The 23167-nt window shown below is 47.5% G+C and overlaps 1 protein-coding gene across 5 annotated transcripts in view; it reads left to right on the top strand.

The window, feature by feature from the left end:
* Positions 1 to 23167, top strand: part of LOC120895440 (translational regulator orb2) — a 244249-nt gene that overhangs the window by 139493 nt on the left and 81589 nt on the right. For 4 of the 5 annotated variants that reach the window (XM_040298806.1, XM_040298802.1, XM_040298803.1 and 1 more), the window contains one exon: positions 803 to 832. The exons of the other annotated variant lie outside the window; for it this stretch is intronic. In XM_040298806.1, the coding sequence (XP_040154740.1) occupies positions 803 to 832 (30 nt within the window). The remainder of the gene's footprint in view (positions 1 to 802; positions 833 to 23167) is intronic. 5 annotated transcript variants of the gene reach the window in all.

Raw genomic sequence — 23167 nt, 5'->3', positions numbered from 1 at the left:
AAAAATAAACAACCTGCAGCTAGGGCAATGGGCTCAAGTCAGAAAGATAGACTTTCTCCCTTTGATCCTTGTAGACTCAGAGCTTGTGAATGGTACTGTATTGTTTGTTTGCAAATTCCTGGGAAGTTGATCGCTGCATAGGACAAACGGGCAGTACACCAACAATGACAACAATATTTTGTTTTAGGTTATAATTAAGCCGAAGCCGTAATAATGAGAATCTAAATAAATAAATAAATAATTAGGTAGAAATAAACAGCAAACAAATAGGTTCATTCTTAAGAATTTTGGTAGCAAAATGATGCTTAGATTTGATGGCGAAATTGTAGGTGCCATTACAAGAATATACAGTATACCTTGCGTCTAGAGCGTCACTCGCAGGACTTAAGAACATGCTTACTATAGCAAGGATAAACTACCTACCTGCGTGGTACTGAATAAGTCTCGCAAGCTTGTATAAGCTGGCATGTACGCGTCTGACGTTATGCCAAATATAAGAAGAAGAAATTACGTTTAGACGTTTAAAAAGCATTCTTGATCAAACATTAAATTACAAATAATTTCAAAATGCAACCATTTGTCATCACAGCCATTTTTTTTGCTTCGTTTCACATTTTCGTTTGCATCTTTCGTTTCCTTCCTTCCTTCACGTGCATACAAAACCACGATTCATCACACCAACCACCCAACTCACTCTCTCTCTCTCTCTATCTATCTCTCTTTCTCTCTATCTCTTTTTATTGCTCTCTTTTGCTAATGGTAACGTTTTCTTTCTTTATTTCCTTGCGCGTCTCTTTTACAGGAAAGCTCGATTTCCACGAATTCATCCCAGGTAAGTGTAGGCATTGGAACTGGTTCGCTTGTTTTCGTGTCTTTACTTCTCATTTTCCACCCCTTTTTCCTGTTGTTGCTGGTGTGCCATTTGCAAATGCTCGCAACAGCTTGCAAGCGAAACAGTTTTGCAAACACCGATCCCTGCTCTTGCTTGTTTTTATCCGTACTTTTGAGAAAACGCAATTTCTACGCCCTTTCGCGCAGCAGCTTTTCCTCCTACTAACTCGCCTACTGTCTCTACCTTGTGCTTTGTTCAATCAACGAGCATGTCATTCGGTTGCCCTCCGAAACGCACCTGAGCTGTCTAAATGGCACTTGAGGAAAAAGTTTTCCACGGCTTTGTCTCAAACATCTCACCTTTCACCGCCGATCCCAACTCTCCTCTTCCTCATGTTTCTATCTCCCTCTTGCACACTCTTTCCTGAGCAAACGAAATGAAACAGGAGACCGGCTCAAGAGCTCGCACCGTGTCTGGGCCGGGGAGGGCTCGGTAAGGACAGGAAGCAGAAATGAAACAGTTGAATGATGAGACACCCCCGAACACACAAACGAACGATACCCGATATCGAAGTTTGATACTGCGAGGCCCGTGAGGTGCTACAGTAGCTGGGAAAGGGCGAGGGAAACGATGTCAACAATTTCCACTTTGGTGTGTTCGCGTTTTTCATCTCGTGTTACTACAGGTGCCGCAGCGCAACAATCGCTTCGCTACACCTAAACCTCACCACCGATTACACTTGACAAATGCCACACAGACACACATACACACACAGAGAACAACAACCAAGGTGAGTGTGTGTACGTTTGAGTGGGCTGTTGTCGGCTGCTGAGTTGTCCGTAGCAGCGAAAACCCGAACAGCCTGGCATCTAGAAGGCTGCGTCCTTTACATTTTCCCGGGAACACTGTCGCTACAACAACAACAACAGCAAACTCCACAACTCTGCACAACTGCAAAACAACAAACTTCTCCACCAAGCATTCTGACCTATCATGGCACTCTGTCACTCTCTCCCTCTCTCTTCCGCACGCTCGCCTGCAAGCACAGCTGCCAATGACGCGGAAGCGAAAGAAGTAAATTCTTTTCCAAATATTTGTTTATGAATAAAACATGTACCTGTAGCCTGACGCTTTAGCTGCTGCTACAATGGGTGGTAGTCTACCGCGTACTGGGTGGATCGTTTTTCGCTTTCTGGCGAAATTAAACGAAAGCAAGTTTAATGATCTTTAAAAAAAGAAACACACACACACACACACTCAGCTGAAGCGGTTTCTGTTCCATTGTTTTATGAGAACGTGTGCTCTAAGGGTAAATATGCGTAAGCACTTTACGCTTTTTAAACACAAAGATAGACAGACACCACCAAATTGTACAAATAGTGAGCATCCGATTAGAGAAGCGACGTTAAATTAAAACCAAACGCCAAGAATTATCCCATAAGCAGCTGCCGCTGCCTTTCGTTTGGCAATAAAAAAAACGCACATGGCATGGCTTACGCGATAAAGCCCTAAAGGGGGGAAGAGCAAGCACTTCAAACACTACCAAAAAGTCTTAGAAAAGCGCGTAAACCCATGCATCTTATTACAACTTCGTAAGAGCCCCGACCATACCGATGCCCCCGATACTTCGTTCAAATGATTCCGTCCTAACTGTCGTACGTCGTTGTAAGCTTTCCCTGCCAACTTCACGAGTGAATTGTGCGTTTGATTTTATTGCATTACGCATTATCAGGATCTACCGTTTTGCCTCCGCCAGAGAGAGATAGAGAGATAGAGTAATCTGTGCTCCTTCTCCCCATTCCACGCAACTTGCCCAAAGCAAAGTCTTAAATTCTGGAACTTAAAATGCTTCTTTTCTGTCGAAAAGCGCACCGACAGCTTAAACGTTGTGCCATCTCCCTTCACCTTTGCATGTGATGCTCATAAAATCGCTTAAATTATGAGCAAACTTCAGCCACCCGCCACACATCGGCCAATCAGTATCGTGTGTGTGTGTGTGTGTGCGCGCGGAGAGAGCCAAAGGGGAGGGTAAAGTAAACCTTCGGCAAGCGGGAAAAATATTCTAACGCAAAGTCAAACAATTCCAAGACATGTAGAACGTGCGCAAACGTGTGTGAGTTTTGTTGCCTTCGAAGAAATCCAACAAAGGAAAGAAAAAAAATATCGCACAACAAACAAAGCACCGCAACAAAAGGAGGGTAGTGAAGGAAAGAAAAATCATACCGTGTGGGGAAGGAAAGACAGCAAACCTCGTTTAAGAAAAATCCAGACAGCGCCGCGCACGGTGGCAAAAACCACTCCCCAAGCAACCGATTCATTCGTTCGTCGGGAAAAAAGAGAAAACGTGCGAAAGGAATTCTTGCTTTAGCTGCCCGTTGAAAAAATGGCACACAAACTACTAAACCCGGAAGAACAGCACCAGCAGCAAGCTCCCAAGCGGAGCTGCGATTTTATCGGAAGTGGAAATTTATGGTTTCCAAGCAATCGAAAAGACGTACGGCAGCAGCATTGCCGACAAGGGTGGGATTTATTCGCGCCGAGCTGTACCAGCATCACGCAACAAATGCACCTCCCTTGCGCGCTTCCACTTTCGCAAACTTTCACAGTTTGTGCGTAAAAACCACCACTGAGCTTGCGTGAATTTTAAATAAACAGACAGCCACCACCATCATGCACGTGCGTATGTGTGGCGTATGTATGGCAAACAAAAACACAGAACCTTTGCGCCTACTGTGATGGTCGTGGTGGATCGAACACGGAAAAGATTCTTAACATCGAGCATTTCGAGAAGTGTTTTCCTGAAGCGTGCGAAAGCGTGCCTATATTTCCGGACTTTCCCACTCATCATTTTAAGGTAATCATATACTTCTTCTCGTTTTTCCCCTTAGAGAAGTTATTGTTGATGTTGTTCAGTTCGGCGAAGCTCCCTCTATCGCCCACATTTCTATTGTGGAAGGCACACCGGCCTCCTACGGTAAAATATGGCTCAGAACGGTTGCCACGTCGCACTGTGCAAACGTTATAAATTCAGTCATTCCCGTAAGCTCCATTTACACAAGAACCTTACGACTGCTGGTGTGTTTGGGAATTTTGGGAAAGCAGAAGAAGACTTTTCTCCCCCTCCAAAAGGCCACGTTCCCGAGTGTGGCTTCACACTCCGGTACGGATGCAAAATTTCCATCAAAGAAGGGAACAGGTAGGTAAAAAATACTTTACCACGGCTGAAAAATTAAGTGAGCACCTTCGGCAGCCTTCTTAAGTGCCTCGGTCTTCCGTGTATTAGCTCCAATGATTTGCTTCCAGCAGCAGGGCGATGATAAAAATAGAACACGTAGGAGGAGTAAGCGAGGACGCGGCAGAAAGCGTTTTAAAGGAAAGCGATTAATTCGGAAGAGATTTACGATTTGCTCACCGATCGGCAAAGACGGTGGCGATAGAAGGGAACGTTTGTGGCCGGGCTGCATTCCTCACAACCGTTTCCGTGTACAGCTCTGTGTTTTCCGCGACGCCACTTGCCACAGCGGTACGGTTTGGCGTGGGTTTTGTTCGGGTTCGGTATGTCCCACTGCCCACTACTGCAGTTTAGCAGCAGCGTGGGAAGGTGCTTTTGAAAACAAATTGACTAGTGGGTGGCCGTAGAGGGCAGGTTTTCCTTTTCTCTAATTTTAATTTACTAAATGAAATCGGACGCAAATGGGGTGCATTTTTTTGCCCTCGTTTTTACCCTCACTGAGGATAGCAACGACTGGTTTTAACATCGATTTCAGCTTTCGCAAGAAAGTAGTCCTCATTGGAAGTGACACACTAATGCGCACGCACTTTCTAATGCTAAGGGGTCGTCGTTTCCGCGAATCGGCGGGTCTGTCCTAACCCATGAAGAACTGAATGACGTAAATGGATTTAGCAAAACTTTTTCACATTCCAGCAGTATCTGACAAACATTTTCCAGTACCCATCACCCAGTCTGTTTCGATAACTCGTAAAGTTTGAGTTTAGGATGAAATAAACTAAAAAGAAACACATAAGCTCAGTGTGACAGTGTGTCAATTACTGATGTCGTTGTTAGTAATTCAATTTCATTTACTTAAAACATATACCATCATTTTGTAATCTGGCATGCATTTGAGTGGTCGTATGGCTCCTGTGTTCATATCCTTGAGGTAACACGGACATCGTCCATTGATAGATCCGTGGCACTCTGCACAAGTTCTTATAGTCCAATACTTTTTGAGTAAGGAACTGTTATTCAAGATGCATGCTAAATTCAAGGTAATTCCATAAAGTGCAATGAAAAATACTCAGAAAATACCATCGGAGACAAGTTTCAGTGTCAGCCAGCGGTAAAGTTTCAATATTCAAATGCTGCCTCTGTTTTACAATCAATCTCCCAACCAAACGGAGTCGAAATGCGTGTCAAATACCTTCTCTTCCTTTGTTGTTCTCTCGCATAAGCAAGACTACCATCGATTTGCATCCCAACACTTCCCAGTCACAGTCAAATCGGGGCCAATCATCATCATCATCATCATCATCACAGCCAAAGCCATCCAAAAGCCATCGAAAAGCCAGCTCAAAGCCAGCCAAAAGCGCATCGATTCCACGCGTTCCAATTCAACTGGTTCCCTGTGTTATGGCACAGCTATTTTGTCACCTTCCGTTACGTCCGTCACACCTCCCCCCGCCCTCGCCATCCCCGAACGCGGTGAGAGTGCACTCATCTTGACACTAAAAATAGGTGTCCACTTCGAATTATTGATGAACATTTCGAGTGCCCCTTTCGGTATCGATCCGTATTCCGAGGGCCGGAAACCGGTGTTCGTTCACATACGCGCAAAAGCTACTACACACTCTCTACCACACAAACACACACACGTACTTGTGGCTCGAGTCAATTTCATTCGCCATTCAATGGTTGAGCACAGGTTCCCGGGCTTCCCGGGATGCCTTCGTTTGCCCGCTTACTGCCAGTACGACTACACGTCGACCGACTACAGAGAGCTTCCGAGTGCGGCAAACTGAACGAATGGTGCTGCCCGACCCTTGTACCAGAGGGAGCTGAATCTTTTGACAGTACGCTTGAAAGCGGAAGCACTAATCAACAAATGAAACCCCATCGGGACGGGGGACGGAATTTACCCGCACTCCGGGCAATCGAGGATTGGGTAATTCAGCCACGAGTACACACACACCGCTCCATTTTCCAGTGGAACGACACTCAGGAGCTTTTTTTTTGCTTTTCTGCTCCAAACTCCGGTCATCCGCTTCTTCTCGGCTAGCCGGTGCGGATAAGAACGCTTGGGTTATCTTTAATTCGGTCGGAATTGAAAGTTTTCGTGTGGGTTTTGCGGGCTCCCGGATACCGACCGGCTTTTCAGTCAAGGTTCGGTTCTGTGCGGAAATGTTGAAGAGATGTAAAACCACATCCAACGATGATGATACGTCCATGTGAAAGGTCACCGTGGGTCGGGTCGGTTCGATTGACCCAGCGTACTTCAATTAAACGATGAGAAACATCAAACAGGAAAGTGACAAACAGAAGGCTTGCACCGTTTGGTTCATCTGGGCGAGCTTTCAGTGACACTTTTACCATTTTTTCATAGTTTTCTTACCATTTTTGCGTTGACTGTCTGTGGCTTTTTTTGCATAAAAACCGAAAACTTCCAAAATATGAATAAGAAAATGCCCCAACCTCATTGGAAACACTCTGTTCTTTTTGCAAACAATTATACCATCCTACCCCACTCTCAACAAACCATTGATCCAATCATCCCGCAACCGATGTAAAGTTGCTTCCAACATCCTTTCCTGCCCTACCAACGGCCCTAATCCACAAGCGCCACAATCAAGCCGCCAAATTATGCAGCGGCCCACTAAGACAATGTCGTCGTCCACCGCCAAGACGATACCACATTAATCCAATTTCGAAGTAGTTGTACCTTTCGGCCAGAAAAGCTGCCGGCACTGGTCCGGCTTACATACTACATCTTGCTCTACATTTCGGCTTTCGAGCGCCCATCGATCGCAAAAACTGGGCCGTGAGTTGTCTGCCAACATCGCGCTACTGGCGCTACTTTCTTTGTACTACTACTTTATCCGGTCCACGTCAACCGGGCAGGAAGTAAGTTATACTTCGGTGTAGTAATTTATGGGCGCGTTTTAAATTTCCTCATTAAAATTCCGAGCCGAAAATTCACCACCAGCCGCCCAATCAGCGGCATACGGGCTCTCGGGCGTGATAGCGCCTTCCTTTGCCTATCCTTTCCGGCTTACAGAGCACGCGGCTTTGTGGGTTGTTTTGGTCTGTCTTTTTTTTTTGGTCCTCTTCATCGGACACACTTCGTCCTACACTTTCGCTGGCAGTGTTAAATGCAGTGCCGAGTGCTTAAGGTGGATCAGTTGTTACACGTTTGCTAAAAGCTCCGTGCAGTGTGATGAATGTTCTGCTTTAAACTCCCCGATGGAGGAGTAGGTAATTTGAATATCCAACGAAGAAATTGGGCGATTGGGGTTCTTTTTCTCGCCATTCTTTATAGACGGTATGCAATATCATCTCCACAAAACTCACCTTAAAGCCTTGAACTGAATACTTTCGTCGAAAAAATGTGTACAAAAGTTTATGCCGTGTCATTTGTTGGCAAACTTTACCTCTTTGCTTCTTCTCGCATGTCGCGCCATAGATCACGGGATCACGGAATTTCGACCCCCCCGTCAGGCAAAAATAGGTCAAGTAGGGGTCCGTTTTGAAGAAGGGCAAAGAATGCGAGGATAAGCTTTTTTACCCGGGACTTACGGGGTGATCTGCCCATCGTGACTTTTCAAAAAAAGCAATAAACAAAGCGGCAACAACGAGTGAAAGAAAAAGTAAGCAAACTTCCTGATATAACTGGTACTCCCTCCTGCCAACGTCACACAGCTGGATTTGACACGCCCGTGTAGCAACGATGCAAAATTGCCGTCTCTATCGCGTAGGTCACTGCTATTAGGGCGGGCACGCACACGCAAACACACAGGCACACATGGATCATGACTAATCATATGCACAGCGGGAAGCGAACGAAACGTACAAACGAAAAGTTTACGTTACGGGATGCTTTAACAACAAACGGCACTTCGGGACAGCTGCGTAAATCTTCCACCGAGGCTGACACTTTTGTGCCGCGGTACAAGTTTGTAAGACCCACCCACCACGGTAAGGCTTCTTCGCGGGAGGCTTATTTTATTATCTGCCTTCTATTCTTTTTTTTGCACACACCTATTTCAATGGCGTACCGTAAAGGAGCTACTTTTTCGTCCCCGAAAGTAATCCTTTCAATGAGCGGAATTCATGCTTCTTCCCCTACGCGCTGATGTTGATGGAAAGTGTCTTCAGTTACTTTGCAAAAGTGCGTCCCGAAAAGTTTCGCTCACCGGCATTATGTTAAATTTGCTAAATCTTTAGGAAACCCTGTAGGATTGGCAGTATTTATGTTGACTCACGTCCCATCTACCAACGCTAAAACGCATGCAAATGAACCCTTCATATTCCTTCGCTATACTACTGCTTGTGGTATAACAATGTAATCATATGCCCGAACACAATCGTTTGCAATGCAAAGCAATGCTTCAATCAATGTTCCATAAAACAATGCATATTGTATTTCAGGCTTGTTACACGCGCTGAGCACAAGCAAGTGAACAGTGAAGCAGTCATACAGTACACCCCCCCTGTCAGTGGTGACCTGTTAGTGAACACTGAGCACAATTGCTGGAGTAAGAGGCCAAAAGTCAGGCTCAAATAGGAATTAATTTTTTTTTTCATTATTTTTTAACACTTTAGCAAATATTGTTTGAGTTGAAGAGATTTTGAGCCAATACTATGGAATTATTTTCCACCAAAATAAGTCCATTCAGAGTTAGATAAAATATAGCTCATTTTAATAGAGAAACTCTTTAGTACAAAATTGTACATCTGACAATAAGCATTTAAGAGTATTCAGAGTTAGATAAAATAGTGCTTTGGAAATTGTTGGAATTAATTAAATTAATGAATGGTGAATTAATGTTGAAAACTTCAGGCGCCTTCAGCCGCTTTAAAAAAGACAAGGCGTCTCCACCATTTACAGCAGGTGCAGATTGATGCCTAGCAACCGCTATAAAGGTTTAGAGCTCCTATAATTCACTGTTAAACTTACAAGTAATATAATGTTTACTGTTTATAAGTGGAGAATATTACTTTAAACAAATAATATCTGCATTTGTTGGACATATTTTTTAAAATACTTTCTCGCAATTTCTGCTAAATTATGACATAAAACAAAACATGCTACACTACTACGCTTCAAAAACAACACCCCTTATGACGAAAGTACCCCGCACTGTGTAATGTTTCAACTTGCGGGTGACTGATCGCAATTAAACTTCATCATCACCCTAACATTTCAAACCCCAGGCGTCCGTGGGCAGAGATGCGCAAAGCCAGGTAGAAACAGTTACCTACCAGATCAACACCGAAACACCTGGCAGCTAGCTTTGCTAGGATTTGCTCATGTTTTTGCTGCAACAATGCTGAATGCTGCAACGCGATACGCCAAAGTACGCCCACGGTTAATACCAAACATTCCAAAACCTTGCAGCCTGCAGCATCGGCAGCATGGAAAATCATCTACGCACCGGTTTCGAACATGGGCTTCTGCCGCAGGGCGGACCGATGGTTTTGCCAAATAGCGCACACGAACGTGAAAGTGCATCACAATTTCATGGAAATGCCAAACGCGTTCAAGTGCCTTGCGTTGTTGTCAGGCGGCACTGGCGCGCATACCGTTTCCCATCCATCCACTGCTGCTGCAGCTGCATTGTGCAAACTATCAAACGGTTCGTACGGAAAGCCGCGTTTATTTGCCTGGCATTATGATACACTCGCAGGCGTGGCAGTGGCAGTGCAGCACGTCGGTTATGCTAATTTGCAACAAATGGGAGGCCCCCTCCAAAATGTAATGCTTCCATCCCGTGACGGCTTTTGTTTTGGATTATTGTGAGCTCAAAACGGGTGAAGAATGGGTTTAAGAGTTTCGTGGAATTCTTTTGCCCTCGTCAGTTTAACCTTTGGCTGGTAAAACTTTCGCATAAGTGTGTGAAATTAGGCAACCATTTTTCCAAGATTTTCTACTCACTTTCATGCACTGATGGTACGGGTTTTGGGATGTTAGTTTGGGAAATGTTCCGTATCCAGCAGAGTACGTAAATCTGATTTCTTTGGGAATAGTACAGCATTTCATCAAAGCTTCTAACCCCAGGATGTCTGCATTAGATGCATAAGCGTTATTTTATTATTGCATAATCAATGTTCCATTTTTGCTGTTCCATTTCTAGCTAGCAAGCTCCCATAATTCACTTCCTCCTCCCCCGGGCACAAATGGGACCCACGAGAGCACGTGGAAATGATCACGATCGTCGTCCGGAGCAGTAATATCCGGAGCGCGCATTTATCATTATGCTCGTGTCATCTAACCCACACCGCACAGCCAAATCCCGGCCGATCCATCCAAACAACCAAATCATTGACGGCTGTTACACGTTACACGCCGTCCGCTTGCCAACGGAACGGATCCGCCAGTAACGGGACACGTAATATGCTTAACAGTAAATGGGAGCAAAAAGGGAGTGCGAGAGACAGCAATAAAGCGATAAAAAGAAAGGGAGCGATTGATAGAAGGTTAGATCATTTCGTGCCCCCACCGTAACCGCTGTACAGCTGAGCTCCGTGTGTTAGGGTTTATTACATTTTCATACCCACCTCCATTCCTGGTCCACCCGGAAAATGACAATATGTGTGCGTGTGCCCATGGGGGCCACACGTAAAAAAAAGGAAAGTAGGAAGAATGAAGATTACACACTACAAGACGCCAAACAGTGTGTCACTGGGAGGTGGTGAGGAGTTCAGCCCAGTTACAGGAAGTGCCTGTAACCGAACCCATCACCCCGCATTGTTAAGCTTGTCATCTCGGGGTGTACGTGTATCCAGTCTCCTCTACACTACACTTTGTGTGTGTGTGGATATTCATCCTCTTTTTTCCTTTTCTGTTCTGGGCAAGCGATGCAACAACACATGCAATCTTCCGGTTCCGGTTTTATATGCACCACGGGGGAAATTCAGCTGCCCCCGCCCTCCCTTTTGCGAGGCTTTTCGTTTGCCGGCGACTTCATCATCATCAGTCATCGCAGGCAGACGCTGGTGGCGCTGTGGCACCTCGTTCGTCGTTCCGAGCTTTTCCGAGCACTGTTGCGGTACGGTGGACAGGGTTCAGGGCCGTGATTTTATTTCATCTCTACCATCCCGACACGATGCACCGGATGGTTAAAAGCAACAGCACATACAACAACTCCATGCAAAAGCAAAAACCCGTTCGTGCATCTGGGCGAGAGCCGCTGACATGCGCCAGGCGGGTTGGGGGAGTGGGGACGGCGGGGACGGAAGGAAACAATTTTCTTTCGCTCCGTTCCGTTTGGAACTGGAGCTGGGCGAAAAGGCTTCTTTTATTTGCTGTTGCTGCTGCTCTGCAGACCCTTAGACGTTGGTGCACGGGTGTGCTTCTTCTTTACATGCTGCCAAAGGAAGCATGAAATGATGACTCCCTTGTGATGTTTTCCTTGCCCGTTGTGTTGCCGTGCACTACACACCAACAACACATTGTGCAGGGGGGGGGGGGAAGGGGAGATTGTGTGTTGTAAAGGAAGTAACATGTATTGCTGCTCCGTCGCTTTCAAAAGGAAAGAAACATGCAATCGTACCGTGTACCGCTTGGAACGTACCAAACCCACGCCCCCGGTCAAGGACGGACCCTTCATTTGCACCCGATTACATCACGCCCCTCCCCGGTAGGACGCCCTCGATACAGGACTGAAAGAAGCCAGTGCGCCTCACATGTTCTGCTGCTGTCCTTGTTGGGGCAAATGAGCATCACTCACTGACCTCTTTCTGTTTTTCGGCTGCGGGAGAGTGTTGCTCGTTGCCTCGCTGCCCATTTGCGTTCCATCACACTCACACACACACGCTCAAAGTCCCTTCCGCACGACTGATTGGAAAAGTTTGTTCGGTTAAATTAATAAATTTCACCCCCCCAAACCCCCACAGTCCAGCTAAGAGCCCTTGTTTCTCTAGCTTCCCTCGACACACCAAACACAAGGCACAATGTAAATGCCATTTCCCATGCCTTATTTTAATCCCAAAAAAACGCTGACCTTTCTGTAGAACCCATTTCACGATTGATCACGATTAGGAAAACGGTTTGTGTGTGTGAGAGCGAGAGAGAAAGAGAAACAGGGAGGAAAGTATAATCGGGCGGAGATGATGGTTCGATTGGGCCCCCCGAAAGTGCACATGACACATTTGTAAAGCAGGGGGAATGAAAACCAGTAAACATCATGTGTTGCCGCCTTACACTGAACCGAAACACATATGGGTTCTCTTTCCTGAATCGGGTTGAGCTCAGTGGAACCACCCTTCCACACTTCCCGACCATCCCGGACTTGATCCGCAAAAATTGATCACAAAATTAAACGTAAAAGTTGGACCGGGTGCAAAGGCCGGCGGATGGTTGGCCGAGAGCGCCGTAGCGGTACAACAGGGAATAAACGGTAATTGGGTGTCAAAATTGTGCAAACATCGTTCCGTTCTCTGCATGCTAATTTTTACTACCGAGAAACGATGCGTATGTGTGTGTGTGTGTTTTGAGTCCTATTCTTTTCTATTGTGCTCGTTACTCCTCATCGCGTGGCGTAATGGTTAAGCCCCCAAACATGGCACTTTTTTGGTGTTGTGTTTTACTTACATTTCAATACCATGTATCCAATAAACACACTAAAAACAACAACAACAACAAAAAAAGGCTCTCCCATTTATGGAAACGAACCCAATAAACATTTTAACAATGCAGGACAAAACGACACGACACGCAGGCGGCACAATGCGAAGAAATAGGAAATAGGTTGGTTTATCGTGCCGGCTTGGCCGTATATAAAATTTATGACGATGTAAATTCGCCGCTTAACACACTCTTGCACGAATAGCTTAAATAGGTTGCCCGGGCAACACAAACCGTCAATAACGCGTTCACCTTCCCCGTCGCCGCCACCACGCGGACACTCTAAAAAAGGGAATCAATAACGCTGCCGCTGGGTGTGTGTGTTTTTGTGTACTTGCATCGCTTTTTTCCGGTCGACTATTGTTCCGCGCCCGCCCCTCGTTCGTACGTTCGTCAAGCCGAATTAATAACTGTCCGCCGTTTTGGGGCGTTTTGAATTTGAACCGCGTTTGGTGGGGATACATTCCGGGTATCTGGATTGCATAAAAATAAAATATGCTCAAATGTGCGCTCCACGCCGCTCGGTTTCAGAAGGGGGAAGGAGGATCCAAATGTGAATTGTTTTACACCAGCATAAAACTCCACTGTTTTTTATTCGGCGGGTGGAAAACGGGAAAATGGCTAAAGGGTGGTTGTAAAATAACAAAAAAAAAAGCACATAAAGAAAGGTTTCGAACAATTTGAACGTTTTGCGGGACCGATTTGGAATGTCCATTTTTTTAACTTCCTGATACGAAGCATAGGTGAAAGTGAAACGACCGACAGGTGCAACAAAACATTACACCAGAAAAAAACAATATCCAAAGTAGCAAGCAGATGCATGGAATCCAGTTCCAGTTTCCCTCGGAAATCGTCAAGACAACTGCAAGCTCATGGGTATCGCTTTCCGTCCTTGTTGGGGCTCGGGGCTAAGAGCAACTCTGTTTGGTGTGTGTGTGTGTGTGTGTGTGTGTGTGTGTGTGTGTGTGTGTGTGTGTGTGTGTGTGTGTGTGTGTGTGTGTGTGTGTGTGTGTGTGTGTGTGTGTGTGTTTGTGTGTGTGTGTGTGTGTGTGTGTGTGTGTGTGTGTGTGTGTGTGTGTGTGTGTGTGTTTGTGTGTGTGTGTGTGTGTGTGTGTGTGTGTGTGTGTGTGTGTGTGTGTGTGTGTGTGTGTGTGTGTGTGTGTGTGTGTGTGTGTGTGTGTGTGTGTGTGTGTGTGTGTGTGTTGTCTGTCTGTCTGTCTGTCTGTCTGTCTGTCTGTCTCTTGCTCAATGTGCTTGATGACAAGTGCCGTATGATGAATATGAGGCTTTTGCGCTCCTATTTCATTCATTGACTAAAAAAAAAACCATTGCTATGCAACCAAGTTGGACGAGCTTTCAGTTTGGGCTGAAATATGTGTGGTGACGGTGGTACTTTTGTTTGTAAAATGTATATGCTTGACAATAATTAACACAATTATTTGAACACAATACGAGTTCGACAGTTTTTTGGTAAAATCAAAAATTGCACACAAATTTCTAATGAAAGTTCAAATCATATCAGCAATCAAACACTTTTCGTGCACTCAATGGGCATACTTTCAATCACACCATCACACTCCGTTACCATCGAAAGCTTAAACAACATTAAATGCAGATAAATGGTCAAAACCCACAACTCATCGCACAACGCACCACACAACAGCACCAATACTAAAAGAAACAAAAAATAAAAACCCCATTTGAAACGTTGTAGCGAGTCATTTCGCCCCCTTTTTCCCAACAACGCTCCGCCACACTTTTTGAGCTGAATTATTGGACTGAACTTGTGTACGAACAAATCCCACCACCACCACTGTCTCTGTACCGCCGTAGCAAGCGCCATACAATGATAAATGATTCGGCACACCGCACACTATTAAACGACAAAACGACTCCTCATCCAACCCGTCCCATAAAAGCTTCTATTTTGTGTTGTTTCAAATGCTACAGCACAATAAGAGCTTGCCTTCATTTGCATGCCAAGCCAGCGACAATCATAGGACGCGGCCGACACACACACACACAAAACCCGCGCGCGCTAGTTTCAAACAAATTTTATTAATGCACTTGCAAAATGGTGTGTTGCACCACTACTAATACAAGTGGCAGTGTGCAACACTAACGGCTCATCCACTAGCGGAAATGGGAGCTGGAACGGTGCACACCAAGCCGAAACAGGGCGAAACCCCCGAAATACACTGTCGAAGTGATGAAGTGTGGTGCACGAGGTTTTTGGATTTAGCAAACAGACAAACGATACTTACAAACGTTACAAACACACACACACACAAACATGGCAGCAAAAAACGAGCTTTCACAGCCAAGAGGATGCACAATGTTTGCATAGAAAGACACACAAACACAGTTTAAAATCGCTCATAAATCTTCACCGCGCGCTCGTCGCGATGGTAACGGTCGTGACAGTTTTGCACTTGCTTCGAATCATCGCACCGTTACTGCACCACGCCACACGTTCGTCGCTCGCCCGCTCGTTACGCTGGAAAAGGCAAGCTTTGATATATCGGGATGCTTTTGGGAGAGGGGTTCTCTCTCTCACTGTGTGGGTTTTTGCACCGTTCACTTGATGGTCCCCGCAAATCATGATGCGTGATACGAAAATAATGCGCCCAGTAAGAGGGGAATCGGGAGAAGGGCTTAACATGAGGGCTTAAGCTCAAACCTCCAACACACTGGCGGTGCGTTACGCCCTCGAGCCTCAAGAAGCACCGGAACCGGACAAATCAGTAAGCGGGAGGGTGGCCGCAGAGAATTTCATACCCATTTCGTAACATAACCCCGGTTTCGGATTATATGTCCGTCCGGCGCTTTCTTTTTTGTGTGTGTGTGTGTGTTGAAGAAGGTGCTCGAACCTCCGGAAAAGCAAATTTTCACCAGTATCATCACATTCGCCTCGGTTGCCGCACAATCCCGCGATGATGATGATGATGTGCGACACAGTAACCAAGGGCAACCTCTTCGAGTTGGAGCATGGGCTTCTTTGCTGGTATGCCACGCTTATATGTACAGGAGATTCGTGTTAGCTTGACTTCATAACGATTTTGCACCGCCCCCGGTCGGCGCCCCGGTCCTCTTTCACTTCTCGTGAAACTGTGAGGCAACCGGAACTCGGTCCATAATTTTACGATGTAATTGAGAAACTGATTTCGGCAACTTCCGTTACCCCCGTCCGGTGTTGGAGTGTGGTGCGCCCATTGGTTCCGGAGACCCTTAAAAACTTTCCCAAGTAACTTTCTTCCACCACTCGAACTCAGCTCCAACCTTTTGCACACGCTTGCTCTCGCTTGCTCTGCCGTGTTCGGTCAGTATCGCACTCCCTCCGCCCGCTGCTGCCACGGTGTAATGACGCTTTAGGGGGGGGGGGGGGGGGGAGAGTTTGGACGATAAATTAAGGTCGTTCCGGAGGGTTTTTACGGTTCGGATGATTCTAAAATATCTAAACCTTCACCTACTAGTACGCGCAATGCCATCACGATACACCGAACAGTATAGCAGCGTTACCGAATGTTTCTGTGTGTGTGTGTGTGTTGAGCAAAGAAATGGCAAAACTTAATTTAATTCATGCCACCACACTTGCGCTTCCACACTGCACACAGGTATAATGTGTTGCAATTGTTCTCCAGGAAAGTCCAAAACGCCGGCCATTTGCACATAAATCGCCCGGTTCCGCCTGTACGGAATGTTTATTATCGTAAGTCCTCGTCCTCATCAACTCACCTCTCTCTCTCCCTCGCTTGCGTCCGTCAGAATTGGATGATTTCGACCGCAGAATTCGCATAAAGTTTCGCCCCGCATGCCAAGATTAGTGACTGCGCACGGGGCCAAATCTTCCGCAAAACGCATTACGCCAACGTGTACAATCGGGCACTTCGCCTTCGGATGCTTCTCGGCTGTTTGTTTCGCAGCTCCGCTACTGTTGAGCATGCAGATAGGAAGCTTGCGGTGGGTTTGAAAGGGGAGTGGGGGGGGATTCGCGTGCCCCCTATGTTTCACGGCCGGCATCGTAATAAGTATTATGGATTTTGGGCAACTTTACGACACCCAACAACCCCGAGCGCGCTGGTGCTTTACCACGCTTTATCTGCCTTACCCCGAGCCCGCGCGCGCACGAGTTTGCTATCACTCTACCATAAATCAAATGCCACAGCAAACGGAATTGTGACCCATTTGGGAACGATCCGTCACAGAGCCCCCCCGGCTTCCGTTCCTTTCCCCTTTTGGGGCACATTTCATTTCAAAACTTTGAACAAAACTGTCAAGCGTTGGAGAGTGTTTTTGCCACGAGGGTGTTTACGTGGCAAGAAACACACAAAAAAACACACCCACCAAACGGATAAGAGTGGTGGTTCATCAGTTTGCTACTGCCATTTTTTCCCCCGTCCCAATATTGGTCCAACAGCCATCTATTGTGCTGATTGTGCGATTGTTAAGGAGAAAAAGCTTTGGCAAACATCGCAATGCTGCGATGCCCTTGCAAGGCTTACTCTGTTTATAAATAGCGCAATAAGAGAACCTATTGAAGCAATTGTAGCCTTTTACGTGGCTTAACTCACGGGAAAAGTCACAAGCCACGCGCAAACGATCCTTTTCTTTGGAAATTGATTGCCTACACTATGGAAACAGAACAGTTGCTAAAGGCAATCATTAGCCGATCAAAAGTACCGATCGAAAACCCCGAGAAAGCCTTTAGGGAAATAATTACGCCTTTGAACAGCATCATACATACAAAAAGTTTACGGAAACACGGGACATTATGAGGACTCTAAGGAAATAATCTCAAAAGCTGAAAATGGATTCATCGATTCTGTAACAATACGTGTTACAGAACGTATTTCTGGCACAAATGGTACAACACCACCCTTAAAAACATCAAATAATGTCAAACAATATCAAGTAATAAGTGCAAAAACAACACATCAAACAATATCCTTAACAAGCCTCTTTTTTGCCCCACCTTCCCATGTATGAGCTTGTAAGCAACACGCGAAACAAATCTGTTTGATAAGAGTACGGAGTCTTAAAAGAGTTGTGATAAAAACCTCCCATTCTGGCAGCATTCTTCCTTGCCTTCGAGCACTTCGAGGCTAAGCTTCAGGCCCAAAGGAATGCCTGGTTTGGTGTAAAAATAACTTTGCAGGGACATTCAACCCGACTGGAGGACAAAATAATCCGCTCAGCGCACTTGGCCATTCCTCCACGCAACAGCATCGTCCCACGGGAATATCAGTTAATAGAATCTGTTCCCAGTCTCCTTCTCCCTCCCGCACACATGCGAACCGCAATAATTGCAGGATTATGATGTAGCAGTTTTGGCCTCATCAACACCCTCCCACTCCCCTCCTCAAAATGAACGCGCAAACACTTCCTCATTTGCTGCCAAAAGTTGACCCTGTAATTGTCTTAACCGCACGATATGCCACTACACCACGCCGTACGACGTCATGCGCGGGTGTGCGTCCTGTCGATAACGGGCCTGTAGGGCCTCCTCCCTTCCCTCCCCCCCCCACAGGAACCGAGCTCATAAATAGCGGATTTGCCTGCCCGGTCACAGCATTTCGTGATAGCTCCGCTCGGCGCATTGATCAGGCACACGTTGGTTTAGTTATTTTTCCGCTTTTTTATAAGCGAAAGTGAGAAAACAGACACACACACACACACACACGATGCGAGTGTTTGCTGTACTAGCGGCCATTGCCCTGGTGCTCGCGGGTACCGTGGCCAGTTCCAGCGTGAAGGAGCTGCAGCTGCAGCTGGACGAGCTGGGCCGCGAGATCGAGGCCGAGGTGCAGCGCAAGCGGGCGGAAAACAGCGACGCCATCCTGGCCACCAACAGCTACGTGCTGCGCATCATGGGCAACGATACGGCGAACCTGCGCGACATCGTCAACAACAAGCGCACCGAGCTGGAGGTGGAGCAGTGGTTGCGCGAGCCGGAGGCGGCCGCCTGTTTCGACGAAGCGTTCCAGCTGTGGGACACGTACGCCTACCTGACCGGCTGGGACGTTAGCTGGTGTGCGGTGGTGGCGTACGAGGAAACGAACGCCGACGCCCAGTACAAGTTCCACTCGCACGCGCAAACGATCGTGCGGGAGGCGGCCCGGGCCATGACCCTGGCGACCGAAGCGTACGCCCTGCATCCGACGCTCGACGAGCAGGTGGAGTACCTGCAGCAGGAGCTCTACTATCTGGCCGTCCTGTGGGGCAACTATCAGGCCGTGCTGCAGGACGAAATCGACGGCCACGAGGAGGTGGCCGAGCAGATCGTAACGATGACGCGCACCTGCTTCGAGGGCGTGTACGACGACGTGGACTACTGGTTCAACTATCTCGACAATGCGCTCGACCAGTGCCTTGCCGCGCTGGAATAGTGCCGTAAGTAGTGCCGCTGCTGTATACCGAATAAACAAACAAACGCTGGAACAAAGCGAACATTGTTTTTTTCCTCTCTCTCGCCCGACCACCACCGCACTCATTTATTTATTGCCCTCGATGCAGAAGTACTCCGCGTAGCGGACGGTGTACGCCACATCGTCGCTGCTCGTCGCCACCGTGCGGTCGATGCACTCGCGCATGAACTCCTGAATGGCGGCCGCCCGCACCGTGTGCCGCTCCAGCTCCTCGTCCAGATCCTGCCGGCCCTCGATCGAAACCTCGTTGAAGTGATCCAGGTTGGCGTCGAGACGACCCTCCACCTCCGCCCCATCGGTGACGACATTGTCCTCCGCCAGGATGCCCACGATCGCATTGATCACCTCGCTGCTTGCCCGGTGCAGCTCGTGCGCTACCGGGTAGAACCGCTCGCGGCCATCCTCCCGCATCCACCGGGCGTACCCAGCGTACGCACAGTCCTGCAGGTCCCACTGGGCAAACAGCCGATACAGGTAGACCAGCCCATCGACCGACGACCAGCACTCGCTCGCCGCATCGGCCGGCCGGATGGCGGCCAGCTGCTCCTCCATCTCGCGGCTGGCGGCCCGTATCGCGACCGTACCCTCCGCCAGCACCGGCAGCAGATCGTCCGCGATCATCTCCCCATTCAGCTCACTGTTCGCCCGGAACCGCTTGCCAATCTCGCTCTTCAGCTCCTTGTGCAGCTCGGCCAGCTGCTGCTGGTACGTGTCGAGAAAGGTGCCCTGCGCCCCGGTGGCCAGTGCCAGCAGGCACCACACCATCAACACACGCGCCCACGACGGTAGCTGCTTCATGTTTGCTGCTCGGCTTTTCTCAACGGACTGCTGCTGCACTGAGTGCGCATCAACGCAGGGGCCGATTATTAAATATCCATCGATTCGGTCATTCGGTTGGCCGCGCGAATCCGCCTCGATAAGATTACACGCGTGTGTCACGCGGTGGGCAAACTCCCGGTGCCTTATCGCTGGACCACCGGTTTGGAATTGGCCACCACGGCCAGGTTTTATGACACTCTACACCCGTTCGCTTCCGTTCGATTGATTCCCGTTCATGGTTCAGTAGCGCTGCAACCTCGTTTTCGTTTGCCTCGCTTAAAACATAACGCCACGTCGATGACGTCGAATGATGATGGCCCACCACCACCATAAAACTTCATTGCCCTTGGCCTGCGGTGGTCACCATTTTGGTCGGCTTGTGCGGCACTGTAAACTCGATTTCGAAACCGACCGTCCGACGATTATCGGTGTCGCCTCCGACGATTGTAGCACGCTGTGACGAAATATGTATTCCTTCCAGAATATTTAACATATCAAAACACTGTTAAAAGAGCGGGAGTGATTGTGAATGTGTTTTTATCACAGAGGAGGGCTGTATCGCCGATTATCGAAGCGGAAACACGGTTCTGCCACTGGGAAACGGATTGGCGCTCTTTCCCGAACAATTCTTCTTCACCGGAGGGATGATGATGATTCGGCACGATTTGCTGCTCGATGAGGTTGCACAAAAGCAAACAACGCGGGGAAGAAGCGGGGAATGTTTACAACACTACTGATAAGCGGCTTTCCCACAAGGCCCCACGGGCGTTGAGGTGTGTCGTCCCGAGAAGCTTCCACAGAAAAGCCACGCCGCAGCTGGTACGCAGCTAAAGCGCAGCGCAAGCGATTGGCGTACATGCTCGCGCCGTTTTAGGGCAAGATGCTTGATACAATGATATAATTCCAATCCATCCTCGATAGGCCTATCGTGGCTTTGTTATCTCGGTTTGATGCTGCGCGGTTATCGCCACACGCTCGTATTGAGTTAAAGCGTCCGCACGGCAGTAGACGTCGTAGCGCGTCTTGTCACGAGGGAACCATTCAGCCCAAGAGCTGACGCTATCGACGCAAATTTAAAGCTTCCTGCATTCGCCAGGGGAAAGGAAATGCGATAATCCATTAGATGGTGGTTCCCGCGAGAATACCTGGTTGAGGCCCCACCTCCTAACAAAACCCGAGCAGCCTTCCTTTTCTCTCTCTCTCGCGCTCGCCCCATAGGGAATAGAGCAAAACATCATTGATTAATTGCTTTGCGGGGTGATGAAATTTTAAGCCTCTTATCGGGCCCTAAGCATACAAACGTAGAACCCCGCTCCCCCCACTGTTTTCTTCTTTCCCTCCCATTGCCGGTTCGCCCCGCTCGCTGAGGATTCTTTTGTCGTGTTTTAGCCCGCGGGCTGTGTACCGGAAGCTGACACCGTTCGGCGGGCGCGCCGTGCCACATCAAAAGGCATTACACATCACGGAACGCTCCACTGTGTGTCTCGCGCACCAATTTCGCATGGGGAATGGCCTGATGAAATGGTGCTGCAATTTGATCGAAAAGCACAACATAACGGTGTGCACGTTTCTTCACCCAAAGTGTTCCTTTCAATTGGCGCTGCTGAGCGGCAACGTTTCGGGCAAGTGACAGGAGCTGGTCCCTGAAGAAGGCGTAGGGAGAGTTGATGGTGCCAAAAACTCATCAATACACAGTGGAAATGGGACATCATTTCCATCCGGTAACGATCAGGAGCCAAATTACCAGCCCAGAGCGGGGGAGTGGGAGGAGGAGTGGGAGCGCTATTGCTGGCTGATGAGGCTGATGAGTTTTCGTCTGCCTAGATCACCCCGCGCGCCAGTGGGGGTTGCCGAAAAGTGTCAAACCAAGCGCTGGGAGAATGTATTATGATTAATGGAGTGGAAATGTTCGCTTGAACTCGTTTTCCATGGACGTGTTTTCACCACCGTCAGGTTTGGTTTTTAGCACTTTGCCTTCGTCCTGCAGGGGAAGTCCCCCTTTAAACTGTTGGTTACATGGTTGCCTAGTGTGCGGAGGTTTTCAGTTTTAAACCGAGCTGTCGGCCATGCTTTTTCTTATGCTAACTTTCCAAAAGAAACTTGAACGAAAACACACACACCCACAGCGCTTTATCGCTTCAAAACACTTCAACCCACTGGTGCGCAAGCTTTGGCGCGCAAGTAAAGGCGAAGGTTTTTCTTTCCCCGCCAACCGTAATTGATATCGTTAAGCGTGCTCACGTGCAGAAGATATTATGTTATCAACGCTAATGAATACTTGGAACAGCTCGCTGTAAACTCATTAACTTAGCACGTTTCGGGGGGAGGTCGCTTAATTAGTGTACGTACGAAACACTTTATTTAGTCAGTTTGTCTCGCTTGGGTTTTTTTTGGTAGTAGATGGTCGAAAATTGGAATGATGAAGTATTTATTGCATATTTTTGTAATCATTTAATTTTTGCTTGTTTCAAAACAATTTTGATTGATGTAACTTTGTGAAATGAAAATGGAAAAGATATGCAATCACCATGTGCAAATTCTACCACGAGTTGACCATCCAATTACAAGCATTGGTTTTTACCATGCAAGGGTTCTTTTTACTCCGTTTTTAAAACGGCAAAATCACTGCCCAATGTCGCAAATAACATTTACTGGATTGCTTCTCATTTAGGTTCCATTTCAATGCTAAAAGCTTGTTGCGACACTCTAAAGCTTTTTGCATCATCACGCATTAAATTCCGTTTGCACAACGCATTGGCACATGCAGCTACATGCTATTGAACAAAGCTAACAAAGATGTAACAATAACACGCAAAAAATGAAGTGAAACATATTGAGAGCTTCACACAGGTTGATATATCCCAAAACCCAGAACCTAGGCAACAGTGTATGAAAATCAATCGATGGCTACCCAAGTAACAAAATCGACATGCTTTCTCATTCTACCCAATAGATCAGTAAACCTGAGAGAGCGAGAAAGCATGTCGATTTTGTCGCTTGGGTAGCTTTGTGCGAAAGCGCTGCCGGAATCCAGTTCATTCTCGCTGGTCCACTGCCAGAAAGCGGCGCACAATCACCGCCACTTCATCAGCCGGCACAAAATCAACGCACAACACAGCTGCAGCTGCAAAACCAAATACCCCAAAACCCGGTACACACAATATGCTTGCGGGCTCGGACAAAATCTGCTATTTGGGCGGCGAAGGCTATATCTACCGCTTGATGCAATCTCTGCAAACATTGCACCGTAC

The sequence above is a fragment of the Anopheles arabiensis genome, chromosome 2 (assembly GCF_016920715.1).
Source record: "Anopheles arabiensis isolate DONGOLA chromosome 2, AaraD3, whole genome shotgun sequence".
In the NCBI taxonomy this organism is placed as follows: domain Eukaryota; kingdom Metazoa; phylum Arthropoda; class Insecta; order Diptera; family Culicidae; genus Anopheles; species Anopheles arabiensis.
The sequence above is the reverse complement of the archived record's forward strand: the minus strand, read 5'-3'. Positions and strand labels throughout refer to the sequence as shown.